The 12794-nt window shown below is 32.2% G+C and overlaps 1 protein-coding gene across 3 annotated transcripts in view; it reads right to left on the minus strand.

The window, feature by feature from the left end:
* The window catches only part of CNOT2 (CCR4-NOT transcription complex subunit 2), a 105378-nt gene that overhangs the window by 33636 nt on the left and 58948 nt on the right, over positions 1-12794 (minus strand). For 2 of the 3 annotated variants that reach the window (XM_012441304.2, XM_012441305.3), the window contains exons 3-4: positions 10940-11062; positions 2422-2488 (exon numbers count right to left, since the gene is read on the minus strand). In XM_012441304.2, coding sequence (XP_012296727.1) covers positions 2422-2488; positions 10940-11062 — 190 coding nt within the window. Of the gene's footprint in view, positions 1-2421; positions 2489-10939; positions 11063-12794 lie in introns of those variants that run through there. The other variant, XM_064376993.1, reaches the window with a different exon arrangement.

Raw genomic sequence — 12794 nt, forward strand, 5'->3', positions numbered from 1 at the left:
CAATGTGCAATTACCAATAAGTTGCTGTAAGAATAATATCTCTAATCTACACCCACCTACTAATTCCTTTTCTCTCCATCCTTCATCCAAGTCAGTCCCTTAAGTTTTACCATTCTGACTTAAATTAATAAAACCTTTAACCTCAAGCCCCACATGGTAGCTTGTGTTCTGCTGTCTTAAAAGGTGTTTGTTCAGACTATCTACCAGCCAAATGGCCTATTTGGCCTCTTGGGTCTTTTCTAATAGACGGAAATTGGCAACCCAGACTCTTTCTTTTTCCCACTAGCTATAGCTTCTAGATCTATATCTTGGAAAGAAATAATTACACCCTGAACTGAAACATTTCAGTTTCAGGTGATCTAAGGTTCAATTTTTCTGTACTCTATCTAACACATAAAATGTCATTTTAAAAGAGTAAGCCATACATTCAAAATGTTGCTTCAGCAATGTTATAGGAATATAGCTATTTAATACACTGAACTCCAATAGAAAATGTCTGCCATACCTGGCTTCTTTTGAAATGAATAAGTTCCTTAAAAATTCTTTTACTAATGAAAATAAATTTGCTCATGTATTAATCTTTGTATATCCCTAAAAACAAAAGCATAAATGTCTAGCATACCAATGATATAACTGTATTTCAAACCTTACCCATTCCATATCTAGCCCAGTTACAATTTCACATTTGTAGGTTAAAAAAATTAGACCAGAATTTTTAAAAGTACAGATAGCTGATTGTAACTATAATAATTGCCATTATCCTTTACAAAATAACCTTAGATTCTCAAATACAATTTTTCTCCAATCCATATCTACTTTCTGTTGTGATAAATGGTGGTCTTCCAAAAGATAAAATAAGTTCTTTGCAGCTGCTCTAAAAAAATAAAAGATAGCTTTAAAATAGCTAGATACTTCTATAGTAAGGGTTACCAGAAGGGTGAAAGCCATACTAAAACACAGGGCAACCAGAACAAACTACTAGCTAACAATAGTCCTTCAACAACTAGGATAAATATTTGTAGATAAACAACTTTTTTTTTTTTTTTTTTTTTTTTTTGAGACGGAGTTTCGCAATCTTGTTACCCAGGCTGGAGTGCAATGGCGCGATCTTGGCTCACCGCAACCTCTGCCTCCTGGGTTCAGGCAATTCTCCTGCCTCAGCCTCCTGATAAACAACATTTTTTAATGTGGTAAGCTTTGAAAATATGTTTCTTGGTTTCATTAGAGAAACTGTTAATGTAGAGTTAATAACTTTTATCTATGAATTCTATATTAACAAAATTGTGTTCCATAGCAAAAGAGAAAAGCCACAAAGGAGAGACAGAAAAAAGTAAATGGAAACCATGGTTGTATATAAAATAAGTTTCATCCTCCCACTTCAAATCAATTTGAAGAGTAAAGTGGTATGACAAACTATTCTGATACCTATCAAAACTTTGCTTTTCATTATACTGGGAGAGTTCCAAATCAAATTATTGATTTTTATTTGAAACTGGTTAAGATAGTCATCAGATGTCTTCTTCAGCTATTCAATTATCCTATAATGTTTGATGGAAATTTACACTTTTAATTCCCTTCTATTAACAGAGATGACATTAATGGAAATGGGAAATCAACAGATCTGACATTAACAGAGACGATAAAATCATTCTAATATGTAACAATTTGGAAAATTAATTTGAGAAAATATGAAGATATTTTATAGTTTAATTTTATAAAAATTTTATGTGATAATAGCTGACATTTATTGAGCACTTACTATGCACTAGGCTCTGTGCTAAGCGCTTTAAAAGTATTACAACACTTTAAAAAAACAGAAGCTTGCAAAATGGAAAAAGCATTGAACTGTGAGTCAAAAACCTAGTTTCTATATCCAGACTGAGCTAAAGCAAAAGAACATATATTTAAGAAATATTTGTGAAACAAAGAACATTTTACAAACCACTAAGTAATGAGCTTACTTAGTAAATAGGCACGCGTGCACGCACGCAGGCACGCGCACATGCACGCATGCACGCACACACGCACGCATACACACACACACACACACACACACAGAGTAGCCAACCAAATAAACCAAAAAAAGCTTTTAACTTCCTTTAATTAAAAATACAGAGAATATCTATTTTTAGTTTGTTTAGCAAATTCTTCTTCAAAAATACTGCAAAAAAGAAATAGATATAAAAGATGTTGAAATACATTTCAATCTATGCTGTATCCAAGTAATAGCAATCTTAGGATCAATAAGATCTGAAATTATGAGGTTTTGCTGTGTAAGTAAAATAAAATTCTGAAAATTAAACATCTTTCCTTTTAAATCATACAACAAACCCGCAAAGGAAGCACTGGTTGCTCTTTATTATGTAATTACTTATTTTTCTATTTAAATAAAGTATCCCAGAATAAATACAAAATTCTTACTTTGTTGCCCGTATAAACTTGCCCCAAACTGAGACAGCTGACCTGATGTAGATGGTGATGACAGCATCTAGAAACAAATTAATTATATTAGAGCATAAAGAAAACAGGTATTGCAATTATAGGCTACAAATCTGTAAATCATACCATCAAAGTGAAAATCTTAACTTGTTTTTCTCATTCTTCAGAAAAATGTAAAATAAACATTTTATAATAGATTCAGTGTTTCTTAAGAGAATATCACAATTGGATAAAACCAAACTGTGTGAATGAAATTAATTTTTAATACTGTAAGTTTTATAAAAGTCACACTAACTTGAACTATAGCAGCACTACTATTTCACTTAAGAAACTAAAATTATATAGACATGGTATATAATTTATATATTTGTTAATGATAGGAACTTCATGGCACTTGTACAATGCCTTTGAATTTACTTTATCAATGTTTGTTTCCTTGTAGATGTAAATTTGAAGATATATCACAGAACACACATTCATTTTATATATCCTCGTAGAAATGAATGTAGCAGTGCTATATACTCAAAGTAAATACTTAAGCTGAGTAAGTGAAAATATCTGTGTGTGTGCGTATTTGTCTATTTCCTGTCTTATATTAGACAGCATTCAAAACATCTTATATAAGACATAAGCCATGTCATAAAGGCGCTTACAATCTAGTGGGGAAAGAGAACAAATTATACAATTCATTGTATTTTAAAGTGTAGTGTGGTAAATGCTCTAAAGGAAACATGAAATGTCACTGGAGGAAATTAAGCTACACAAAGGTATCAGGAATACTTTTATAGAGTGGTAACATTTAGGTCCATACAATGAGGGGGTCTTCCTTTAAGAATATGCAGTTAAGTGTAATAAAATTTAATCATGTAATAAAAAAAACACCTGTACCCCCAAAACTACTGAAATTTTTAACGAATTTAACAAAAATAAAAAATTGAATAAAAAAAAATCTGTTATCCAGTTGTTAAGAAAAATAAAGGTTTGTAATATGATTAGAAAACATAAACAGTGGTGACAGGATAACTATGAAAGGAGATAACGTTCACCTCTATTAGGAGATGAAGCTCATCCCTGTTTGGGCATAGAAGAATGGGAAATAAATGTCATAGAAGAATGGCTACCACTATAGCAATAAAAAGAAAAATACTATTAAGCAAGAATGTGACAATCAAAATGGGCTTTGGGAAGATAATTCTAAGAGCAGAAATGGGATATGCTGAGATACTAAACAACAGCAGCAGAAGTAAGACTATACATGGAGGCATTCTGGTGGTAGAAGTAAGTTATTTTATGTCCTGTTGACTAGTTGGGGTGTAATAGGAAAAGGAGGTGAATGGAGACTCACAAAAGAGAGAACTATCAGAGGCTGCTCTGTGGGTTCCAGGGATGCAAAATCATGCTGACACTGACCACAGATAGAAAAATCAAGAAGTGAAACATGTATTTTTTTGTTTGTTTTTTTTCTGTTTTCTTACCCTGTCTTGCGGTGCTGAGAGGTGAAACACTTAAATGATAGAGGTTTTACAATATACATTTCATACTATTTTCATGTCAAAATTCTAAGTTGTTTTAATTATATAATTATACTAAAGTTCACAAAATTTTTTATACAACTGTAGTTTTAAACCAATGATAAACACTAGACACTCCTGAGGTAGGGCTGAGTTATACACCACTCTAAAATTAAAAAAAAAAAACAGTAATAAAACAGTAGTGATTTTTCTAAAAAAGCATCAAACCTTACAAATATTCCCTCTCAAATCCAGAGGATGTACAACCTAGACAATTAAACATTCTTATTTATTTTTTAATTGTACTTTAGGTTCTGGGGTACATGTGCAGATCATGCAGGATTGTTGCATAGGTACATACATGGCAAGGTGGTTTGCTGCCTCCATCCCCCCATCATCTATATCTGGCATTTCTCCCCATGTTATCCCTCCCTACCCCCGCTGTCCCTTCCCACTCCCCCAGCAACAGATCCCAGTGTGTGATGCTCCCCTCCCTGTGTCCATGTGTTCTCATTGTTCATAAACATTCTTTATCTATACAATTAAACTACATATTCTTTCTCGAGTATAACCCAACGGATCAAAAGATTCCTGATAAGCTCTTTCCTTAGGTACAACAGATTACTCTTACTGCATTAACTGGAAATATTTTGTAAGTATATTAGAAGTTCATTTGCAAATTTCAAGAACAAGAATATATAATAAAGCTTTAGTTGATGACAGAAGGTAAAAGGTTTATGGCACATGTATACCTATGTAACTAATTTGCACATTCTGCACATGTATCCCGGAACTCAAATTAAAAAAAAAAAATTAAAATTAAAAAAAATTAAGAATTAAAAAAAAAAAAGAAAGTATTATCCTTTTTCTTTTTTGAGACGGAGTCTCACTCTTTCGCCAGGATGGAGTGAGGTGGTGCGATCTCGGCTCACTGCAACCTCCGCCTCCCTGGTTCAAGCGATTCTCCTGCCTCAGCCTCCCAAGTAGCTAGGACTACAGGGGTGCGCCACTGCGCCCAGCTAATTTTTGTATTTGTAGTAGAGATGAGGCTTCACGATGTTGGCCAGGATGGTCTCAATCTCTTGACCTCATGATCCACCTGCCTCAGCCTACCAAAGTGCTGGAATTACAAACAACGACCACCGCGCCCAGCCGTTTTGTCCTTTTTAGTAAGTTTTCTTTTATGATTATGTAGTGGCCTTCTTTATTCCAAATAATGCTTGATTTACAATCTGGTTTTCCTAATATTAATACAAATCAACCATCAAAAATAAAAAAAGGAGGTAAAGGGTTTATATAAAATTCTTAAGAATCATGATTTTCTGTCATTATAAACTATAAATTAAAATGTATAGTTGTTTCTAAAGGCTGCAAATATAAGATGTTGTCCAACATAAATGCATGACTTAGAACAATCCATAATGTGAACACTGTCAAACGAAACACTTAAAACTTTTCTTCCTCAGGTATTTATGTTTACTGAAATAACTCCAGACAACACATATTTTAGTCTACTTTCTAACACTAATTATACATTCATGAGTTACAGGTATGCCTGGGTATCTGCCCTCTCAGAATGGCAGGAGGAAGTAAGTAAAGAGGGGAGGCAGAGCATGAAGGTAGAAGTAGCGGGTCCCTAGATCAATTACTTGAGACTGAGAGTAGTAGGGTGATTCACTCACCATAGTGTGTAATATTAAATATAATTTTCTCTATGTGCCACTACATGAAGTTGTTTAGTAAACACAGCTTTACAGGAATATAAAAGTAGTTTAATGTTAAATTTAAGTTTATAACCTTCAACACATTTATGTAAAATAAGCATCAGCTATACAGACATATGTTAAAATACTGCCTCAAAATGTGTCAAAAATGAAAATATCTTATTTATTATAAAGTATATCCCGAATAATTTGTACTTTTAAATTCTGAAGGCAATATTTCATGAAATAAACTAGTGCTAAAAATGGATTTAACACACAGTGAAGAAATGTAAATGTCACAGAAATGCTTTTTATGAGTATAGAAAATGCACAAGAAATATACTCTGACAACAGTAACTACTGTTAACAGAAAACAAAATTCATATCTTTTTAAATTCTGAAAATTAATAATATAAAGGTAAATTTCTTAGAAAAATATAAAACTTCAGATCAAGAAACACATTACAGTAGGGGATGCAGCATAAGTAGAAAGAGCCTAGCTTTGGAGTCAGAAATAATCTGGGTCTGAATCCTAGTCCTGCCACTTACCCGAACAGCCAATACTCGGTTTCTTTCCTATAAAATGAAAATAACTACCTTCCTCATAATGTTGAAGTGAAGGTTAAATGAAATAAGATATGGCATATAGTATGTGCTCAATAAATGGTAGCAGTAGCTGCTAATAATCTGATGTTCCCCTCACAGTTGCAGAACCCTCATTAACAGGAGTGAGAGCGGGCATTCAGACTCTGGAAAATTTATTAAATAATATCTTTAATTTAAACAATTTTTTGCCCAAGGGACTAAAGAAAGAAGTTTATCTTCACAAATTCCAGGTAAAATAAGATGTAGAACTTGCGTTCTTAAGAGTGGCAAAAGGTAGAAAAAAGATTAATAGAATGCTGAAAACAACAAGTTACAGTCTAAAATAATCAGGTCTTCCACATCTCTCAGAAATCTACAATACACACTGCAGTCAAACAACAAAAATAAAAACCAGGAAGCAAGAAGCAGAAAGAGTAATGTGGTTCTGGTTATTTCCCTAACCCACTACAAAGCTCCTTTATCATTTAACATACAGAATGTCAAAGGAATCCACAAATTACTGCAAGGAAATACAACAAAAAATTTTGTTAAATAAAACTTCCCTGACCACAACAGCAATTAAAAAAATGATATTTAAGTTTTAAAATATTATTTTAAAAATCATACTATAATATACTCTGAGTTATAACATAATTCCTAGCACTGTGTTATTATTCCAGGACAAAAACTACAAATGAATTATGACTTTTAACTGTATCATATCTACAAAGAGAAAGAGACAAAGTAAAAGGAAGAAAGCATATGCATGCACACACATAGAGTTCCAGATCCAGACAGAAGGTAAGGAACCTTTAAAATTGGATAACGGATGACTTAAAAAAAGAAACTAATGAAATCTAACAGACACAAAAAAAGAAAGAATATGAAAAGGTAATACATTAAAAAAAGAACAAAAGGGGAAAGGGGAAAGAGGCAAAAGGGAGGAGGCAGGCAGAAAAATAAAACAGTCATAAGTCACAGTACCTGCTATCTTACAAATCAGATAACTGACAATATGTGTTTACTAGGTATTTCAAATAATTTTCATTAAAATATTCTTACACTTACATAAGGAACATTTGGAAAATACTGTAATACTCAATGTAGTTAATTCCTTAGTATTAAACACTTGAGACTCAAATTTTTATTAAAAAAAAGTATGGCATTGTATTATATTGTCTGAACGTCAGGTTACAGCTGAAGTACAAATTTACGGAAAGACATGACTGACTCAAGGAATGTTTACATTTTAAAGGTTTTTAATATTCATTGCTAACCTGTTTTCTACAGTCTGTCTTAATTATACTTCTAAGCAGTCACTTCAGTGCCATCCTCACAAATACCGGCTATTCCATTGCTAACCTGTTTTCTACAGTCTGTCTTAATTATACTTCTAAGCAGTCACTTCAGTGCCCTCCTCACAAATACCGGCTATTCTCCCACTTAAAAAAAAAAAAAATCCTTCATGAGCCATGTACTATTGTTCCTATTTTACAGATGAGAAAACTGAGACACACAGAGATTGATATCCTAAGACACACAGCTACAAATCAGGTAGCTGAGATAAAAACTCAGTGGTAGGATTTCCAGGGCCTACATTCTGAATCACCAAAAACTAATAAAAGAGTTTTTACATGGCAGTTTATTATAAAAATAAATACACAAAGTACTCCATACGTCAGTAAAAACCAATATGAAAAATGCAATGAAAATGGCAACTGCAAAACCCTATTAAAAGGCATAAAGAACAAGATTAAAGAGAGAAATATCCTTCTGAAAAACCATCTATATTGATATTAATGTGCAACAATCAAAACCCATTTTTGTTTTTTTGTTTTTTTTTCTTAAAAAAAAAGGATGAGGAAGAGTCTCACCCAAGATATTAAAATGGTCTACAGAGCTATTGCAATTCAATTATGATGTAGTTCTGACACAGAATCAGTACAGTAAGCAGAACAAGAGTTCAGAAATAGGCCCCAGAATGTATGAGACACCAGTACGTAGAATAAAGGGATATTTTAATTAGCCATAAATGAATGATCTAACCCAGGGGTGGGCAAATTATTGCCTACAGAACGAATCCAACACACTGCCTATTTTTGTAAGGTACATAAACTAAGAGCAGATTTTACATTACAGATGGTTATATAAAGACCTATTACACATAATAGGTTTTGGTTTTATGTATATCCTTGATTTTGTTTCTTGGTCGACAAAGCATAAAATAGTTACTATCTGGTTCTTTAAGGGACAGTTTTCTGGCCCATGATTTAAAGTATAAATGGTGTTGGGGCAAGTGGATAACCTTGTAGGAAAAAAACGTATTTGGAACCCTACCATTGACAGGTCAAACCAAAACACATTTCCAATGGACATAAATTATAGGTGAAGAACAAAACATAAAAATACTATAAGAAAGTAATTGAGAAATGTCTTCCTAAGTATGACCTCAAAAACAGAAGCCATTTAAAAGTAAGACTGATGGATCACATTTAATAAAAATGATAAATATATGTAAACTACAAATACTATGAAGTAAATTAAAGGTGAAAAACCGGGAAAATATTTGTAACGAATGACAAGAGGTTATTATCCTCAATATATGGAGAATGCAAACAAGACTTAAGATACCAAAAGGCACAAAAAAGGTACACAAAAGAAGAACTACAAATGACCAACAACTATGTGGAAAAGACACATCACACTGCGTATGTGTGTGTGAAATTAACAATGTTATACTATATGTACATGAAAACAATAAGCTTGTCTATTAGCAAAGACTTGCTGGTATTCTTATTCGCATGGAGAGTGGTGATTAGAGTAAAAACTGGTAAAAACTCTTTGATGGAAAATACGCCTGTCTGACACACTTCAAGTGTATTTTCAAAAATTTGTATAATTTCCCTGTGCTATTTCGTGATTTTAAAAAACAGCAACAGCAGCCAATTTATGACATAGCTAATATATTATTACTCCCCTTTTTTACAGAAAAGGAAATTGAAACTTGGAAAAGTTGTTGCTCACAGGCAAAATCAGGATCCAAACAGACATTTGTATTGCTTTGAAGTCCAAGTTCTTAATTCCTATGCCATATGATGTTCTTAATTATGTTTTTTTAAAAAACATGTTGTGGCACAAACTATTCTGTTACTTCTGTGACAACTAACTAGATTAGAATGGTGGCAAACACATGTGAGTATGTAAGTATATATATTAATTCTGATTTCAAAATTTAGACAAATAGTATTTCTACTTTTGAGAAGACATATATCTCTTTGTCATTCGTTCTCTTTATATACTTTATTTTAGATTTCAGTCTGAGAACTTCCTATCTTCCTAATTAGAATAAATGCATTTCATCAGTAATAAGTATTTTATTAACATTTTCCAAGCAAAGTTAACTTTCATTATATAATTATACCAACACGCAAAAGTTGTAGTTTTTTGTTTTGGCAGCGATACTACCAAAAATACATCCCAAATTCTTTATTTACAAGGTCAACACTTAAAATAGAAACCTAAGTAAAGAATAATTCAATTTTAAGTTACACTACATAGCACATAGCTAAAAGGGCAGAAAGATAACAGAATATTACATGACATTATTCCATAAGCTATTAAATTACACACTAATTCAACAAAGCCACAAAAGACATTAGTTGAAAAAAGCCCAACAATGCCATTAATTGTTTCCAAAATGACACAAAAACATCAAAATAAAAATAAAAAATAAAAATACTAAAACAGAAAAACAAAAGTCCTAAATAAAACCTAGTAGGTTAAGCCAATTTGGGAAATTTTGCAAAGACAAAGGAAGTGATTTACTAATGATCAAAGAAAAATGAGGGCATTTATTACATATCCTAGAACTTTATAAATGCTTCAAACATCAGTAAAAATCTCATTAGGTTAATAACTAGAGTAGATTGTTTTATACATAAGGAGATTAGGCATAGAAAGTTTATAAAGATGTGAAAGGTAAAAGTTGGGCAGATGTACAAAGTATAAGAAGGCACCTGATGTGACTACAGTGTATAGTGTTTAATTTAAAGTAGCTTAATAGAATTTTAATAATTATATTCATTTGAAAATAGTTTATAAATTTGCTAATTGTGACTTGGTCGCATTCTAAATCCTTTTATCCCAAATGAAATTATTGAACTATTAGCCTTCCAAAGCATTAAATTCGTATCTCTATATCATCCATCACATTTTGAATACAGTTCTTCCAAGTTTTTCCTATTGTATGATCCCTACGGCTGAACGGAGGACAAATACACCTGAGGTCTAGAATTACAGCTAGATGACACAGTAAGCATAAAGTTTTATTGTAGCTTGCCATTAGATCTTCAAGTCTGCATGAATCTGCTTTCTATTCTATATCTGCATTTCTTTTAATATCAAACAAGTTATTTCCCATATTGAACAAACAAAATATCAATGATCTAGAAGTTATACCATGTTTACTCCATGTCTTTGAGTACTTCTACCAAAGTATTACTGTAACCCAATTTGAGAATCACGGGATATTTATTTTCCCCATTAGAATATAAGTTCATTGTCTTTATATCCCAAGGGACTAGCACTGTGCCTAAAACACAGTCACCCAACCAGACTATTCTGCACTTGATATGCTGTTTTTCAGGAACCCAGACACAGACTTACACTGCTGAAAAAATACAATGTAACTGATTAACTTACATCTTTTTCTGACCGATGTGGAAACATAGAAGACTGGTTGTAGTACATGTTTTCGTCATGGTAGTCACTGTCGACCCCCTCTACAAACTTCTTTCTTGAAGCACCAAACATGCTGTTTGTCACCTAAACAAAAATATTACTTTTATCAAGAGTACTATTTTGGAAAATGTTCAGTTTTACCTTACTCCTATGTGGAAAATAGAACATGAAGGGAACACTGCTAAGATACAGAAATTGATCAACTAACGGCTAATGGGGCATGTGATAAAGTTATAAATCTGATTATAACAATAAAGTGTTAGATGTTTATTTCCAGGCCCTAAAAGTAGGAGAATCACATAAAGCCTATCTTAATAATTCCACTTCCTTTTAAAAAACTAAGTATCACTCTTCAAAAATGGCCATCCCAAATATAATTTTCCCATACACAGATTTTTAAAAAATTAAGTTTAGGTTTAATTTTTCAAAATCTTTACATGTATCTTCCATATTTGTGTATTTGTCATCACCTTATTTTCTCAGTTATCTGTTTTCCCAAGCATTCATCTTTCCTTACAATTTAAGTTTACTGAAATACACCATTTTTTTGAATCAGTGTACAGTGGCATACTAAAATTTTATCTCAAGCAAGTACCCACGCACATAACAGGAGCACAATTTTTCATTGATCATACTGGTGTAAAGTTATATTTCAATGATACAACCTGCTTATTCGTTTGCTTTTCCAGTCTTTATAACATCCAATACTAGCAATTTTGAGTCCACATCAACATAAATTGCTGTCCCTTGTTATCTGGTGGTGAAATGGTTCCAGGATCTCTTCCCTCATTCGTGAATAAAGAAAAATCCACGGATGCTCAATTTTCTCACATAAAATGATATACTATTTGCATATAACCTACACACATTCTTTCATATACTTTATCTCTAGATTACTTATGACATCAAATACAATGTAAATGCTATATAAATAATCATCATATTGTTCAGGAAATAATTACAATAATTACAAGAAAAAACAGTCTGTACATGTTTAGTACAGACACAACCATCCAATACTTTTCCCCAAATATTTTCAGTCTGTGGCTGGTTGACCCACAGACGTAGAACCCGTGGGTAGGAATGGCCAACTGTAATTATTGAAATCTGTTCTAATTTTTATTTGTAATTATTTTAAAAATGTGACCTCTATAAAATTACCAAAACTATTAACTGACTAAAGTTATTTAAGGTCAATGTGCCTTTCTCCTAACAGTACTTTGAAAATCAAAGTAAAGCAAATGTCAGTGAGAGGAGAGACTGTAAAGACTTGAATCCAAGGTGACTGTCTTTTCACAAGTACATTTTTGGAGAAAACTCATCTCAAATTTGGTATCTGTCTTGTACATTCATTATGACTAAGAATATTTTCTCCCATTGTAAATAAGTGAACAATTTCCATGTCTCATTTCAAAAAATGCTATGGTCACTATTATATATCAGTAGACATGATTAACTATGTTGCAGACTTTAAAGGCCAAGCTTTATGTGTGGCTCTGTTGAAAGCACCCATGCTGTTTAAGTTTTGTTATACATTTTAAGTTCCCTGTTAAATACATAAGAAACTTAACTATTTGACTTTCCTAATGAGGTCTAAAAACCTATTCAGTCAGGTATAAATAAAGTCTAAAGAAAGCCTAACTATTACTTTGCTATATGGTTTTCAGTGAGTAATCGCTTGAGGTGTGAAATATTCAAAGATATTTTTTAAGGGTCTAAGAATTTATTAGAACATAGGTACTTAATCATTTTTGGGAAGCAGACCCCTGGCGAATCTCAGAATGTTATTCTGTAACTCTAAAGGCTATTTCAGGAT

The sequence above is a fragment of the Aotus nancymaae genome, unplaced genomic scaffold (genome assembly GCF_030222135.1).
Source record: "Aotus nancymaae isolate 86718 unplaced genomic scaffold, 86718_ANA_hifiasm-v0.15.2.pri h1tg000016l, whole genome shotgun sequence".
NCBI lineage: Eukaryota > Metazoa > Chordata > Mammalia > Primates > Aotidae > Aotus > Aotus nancymaae.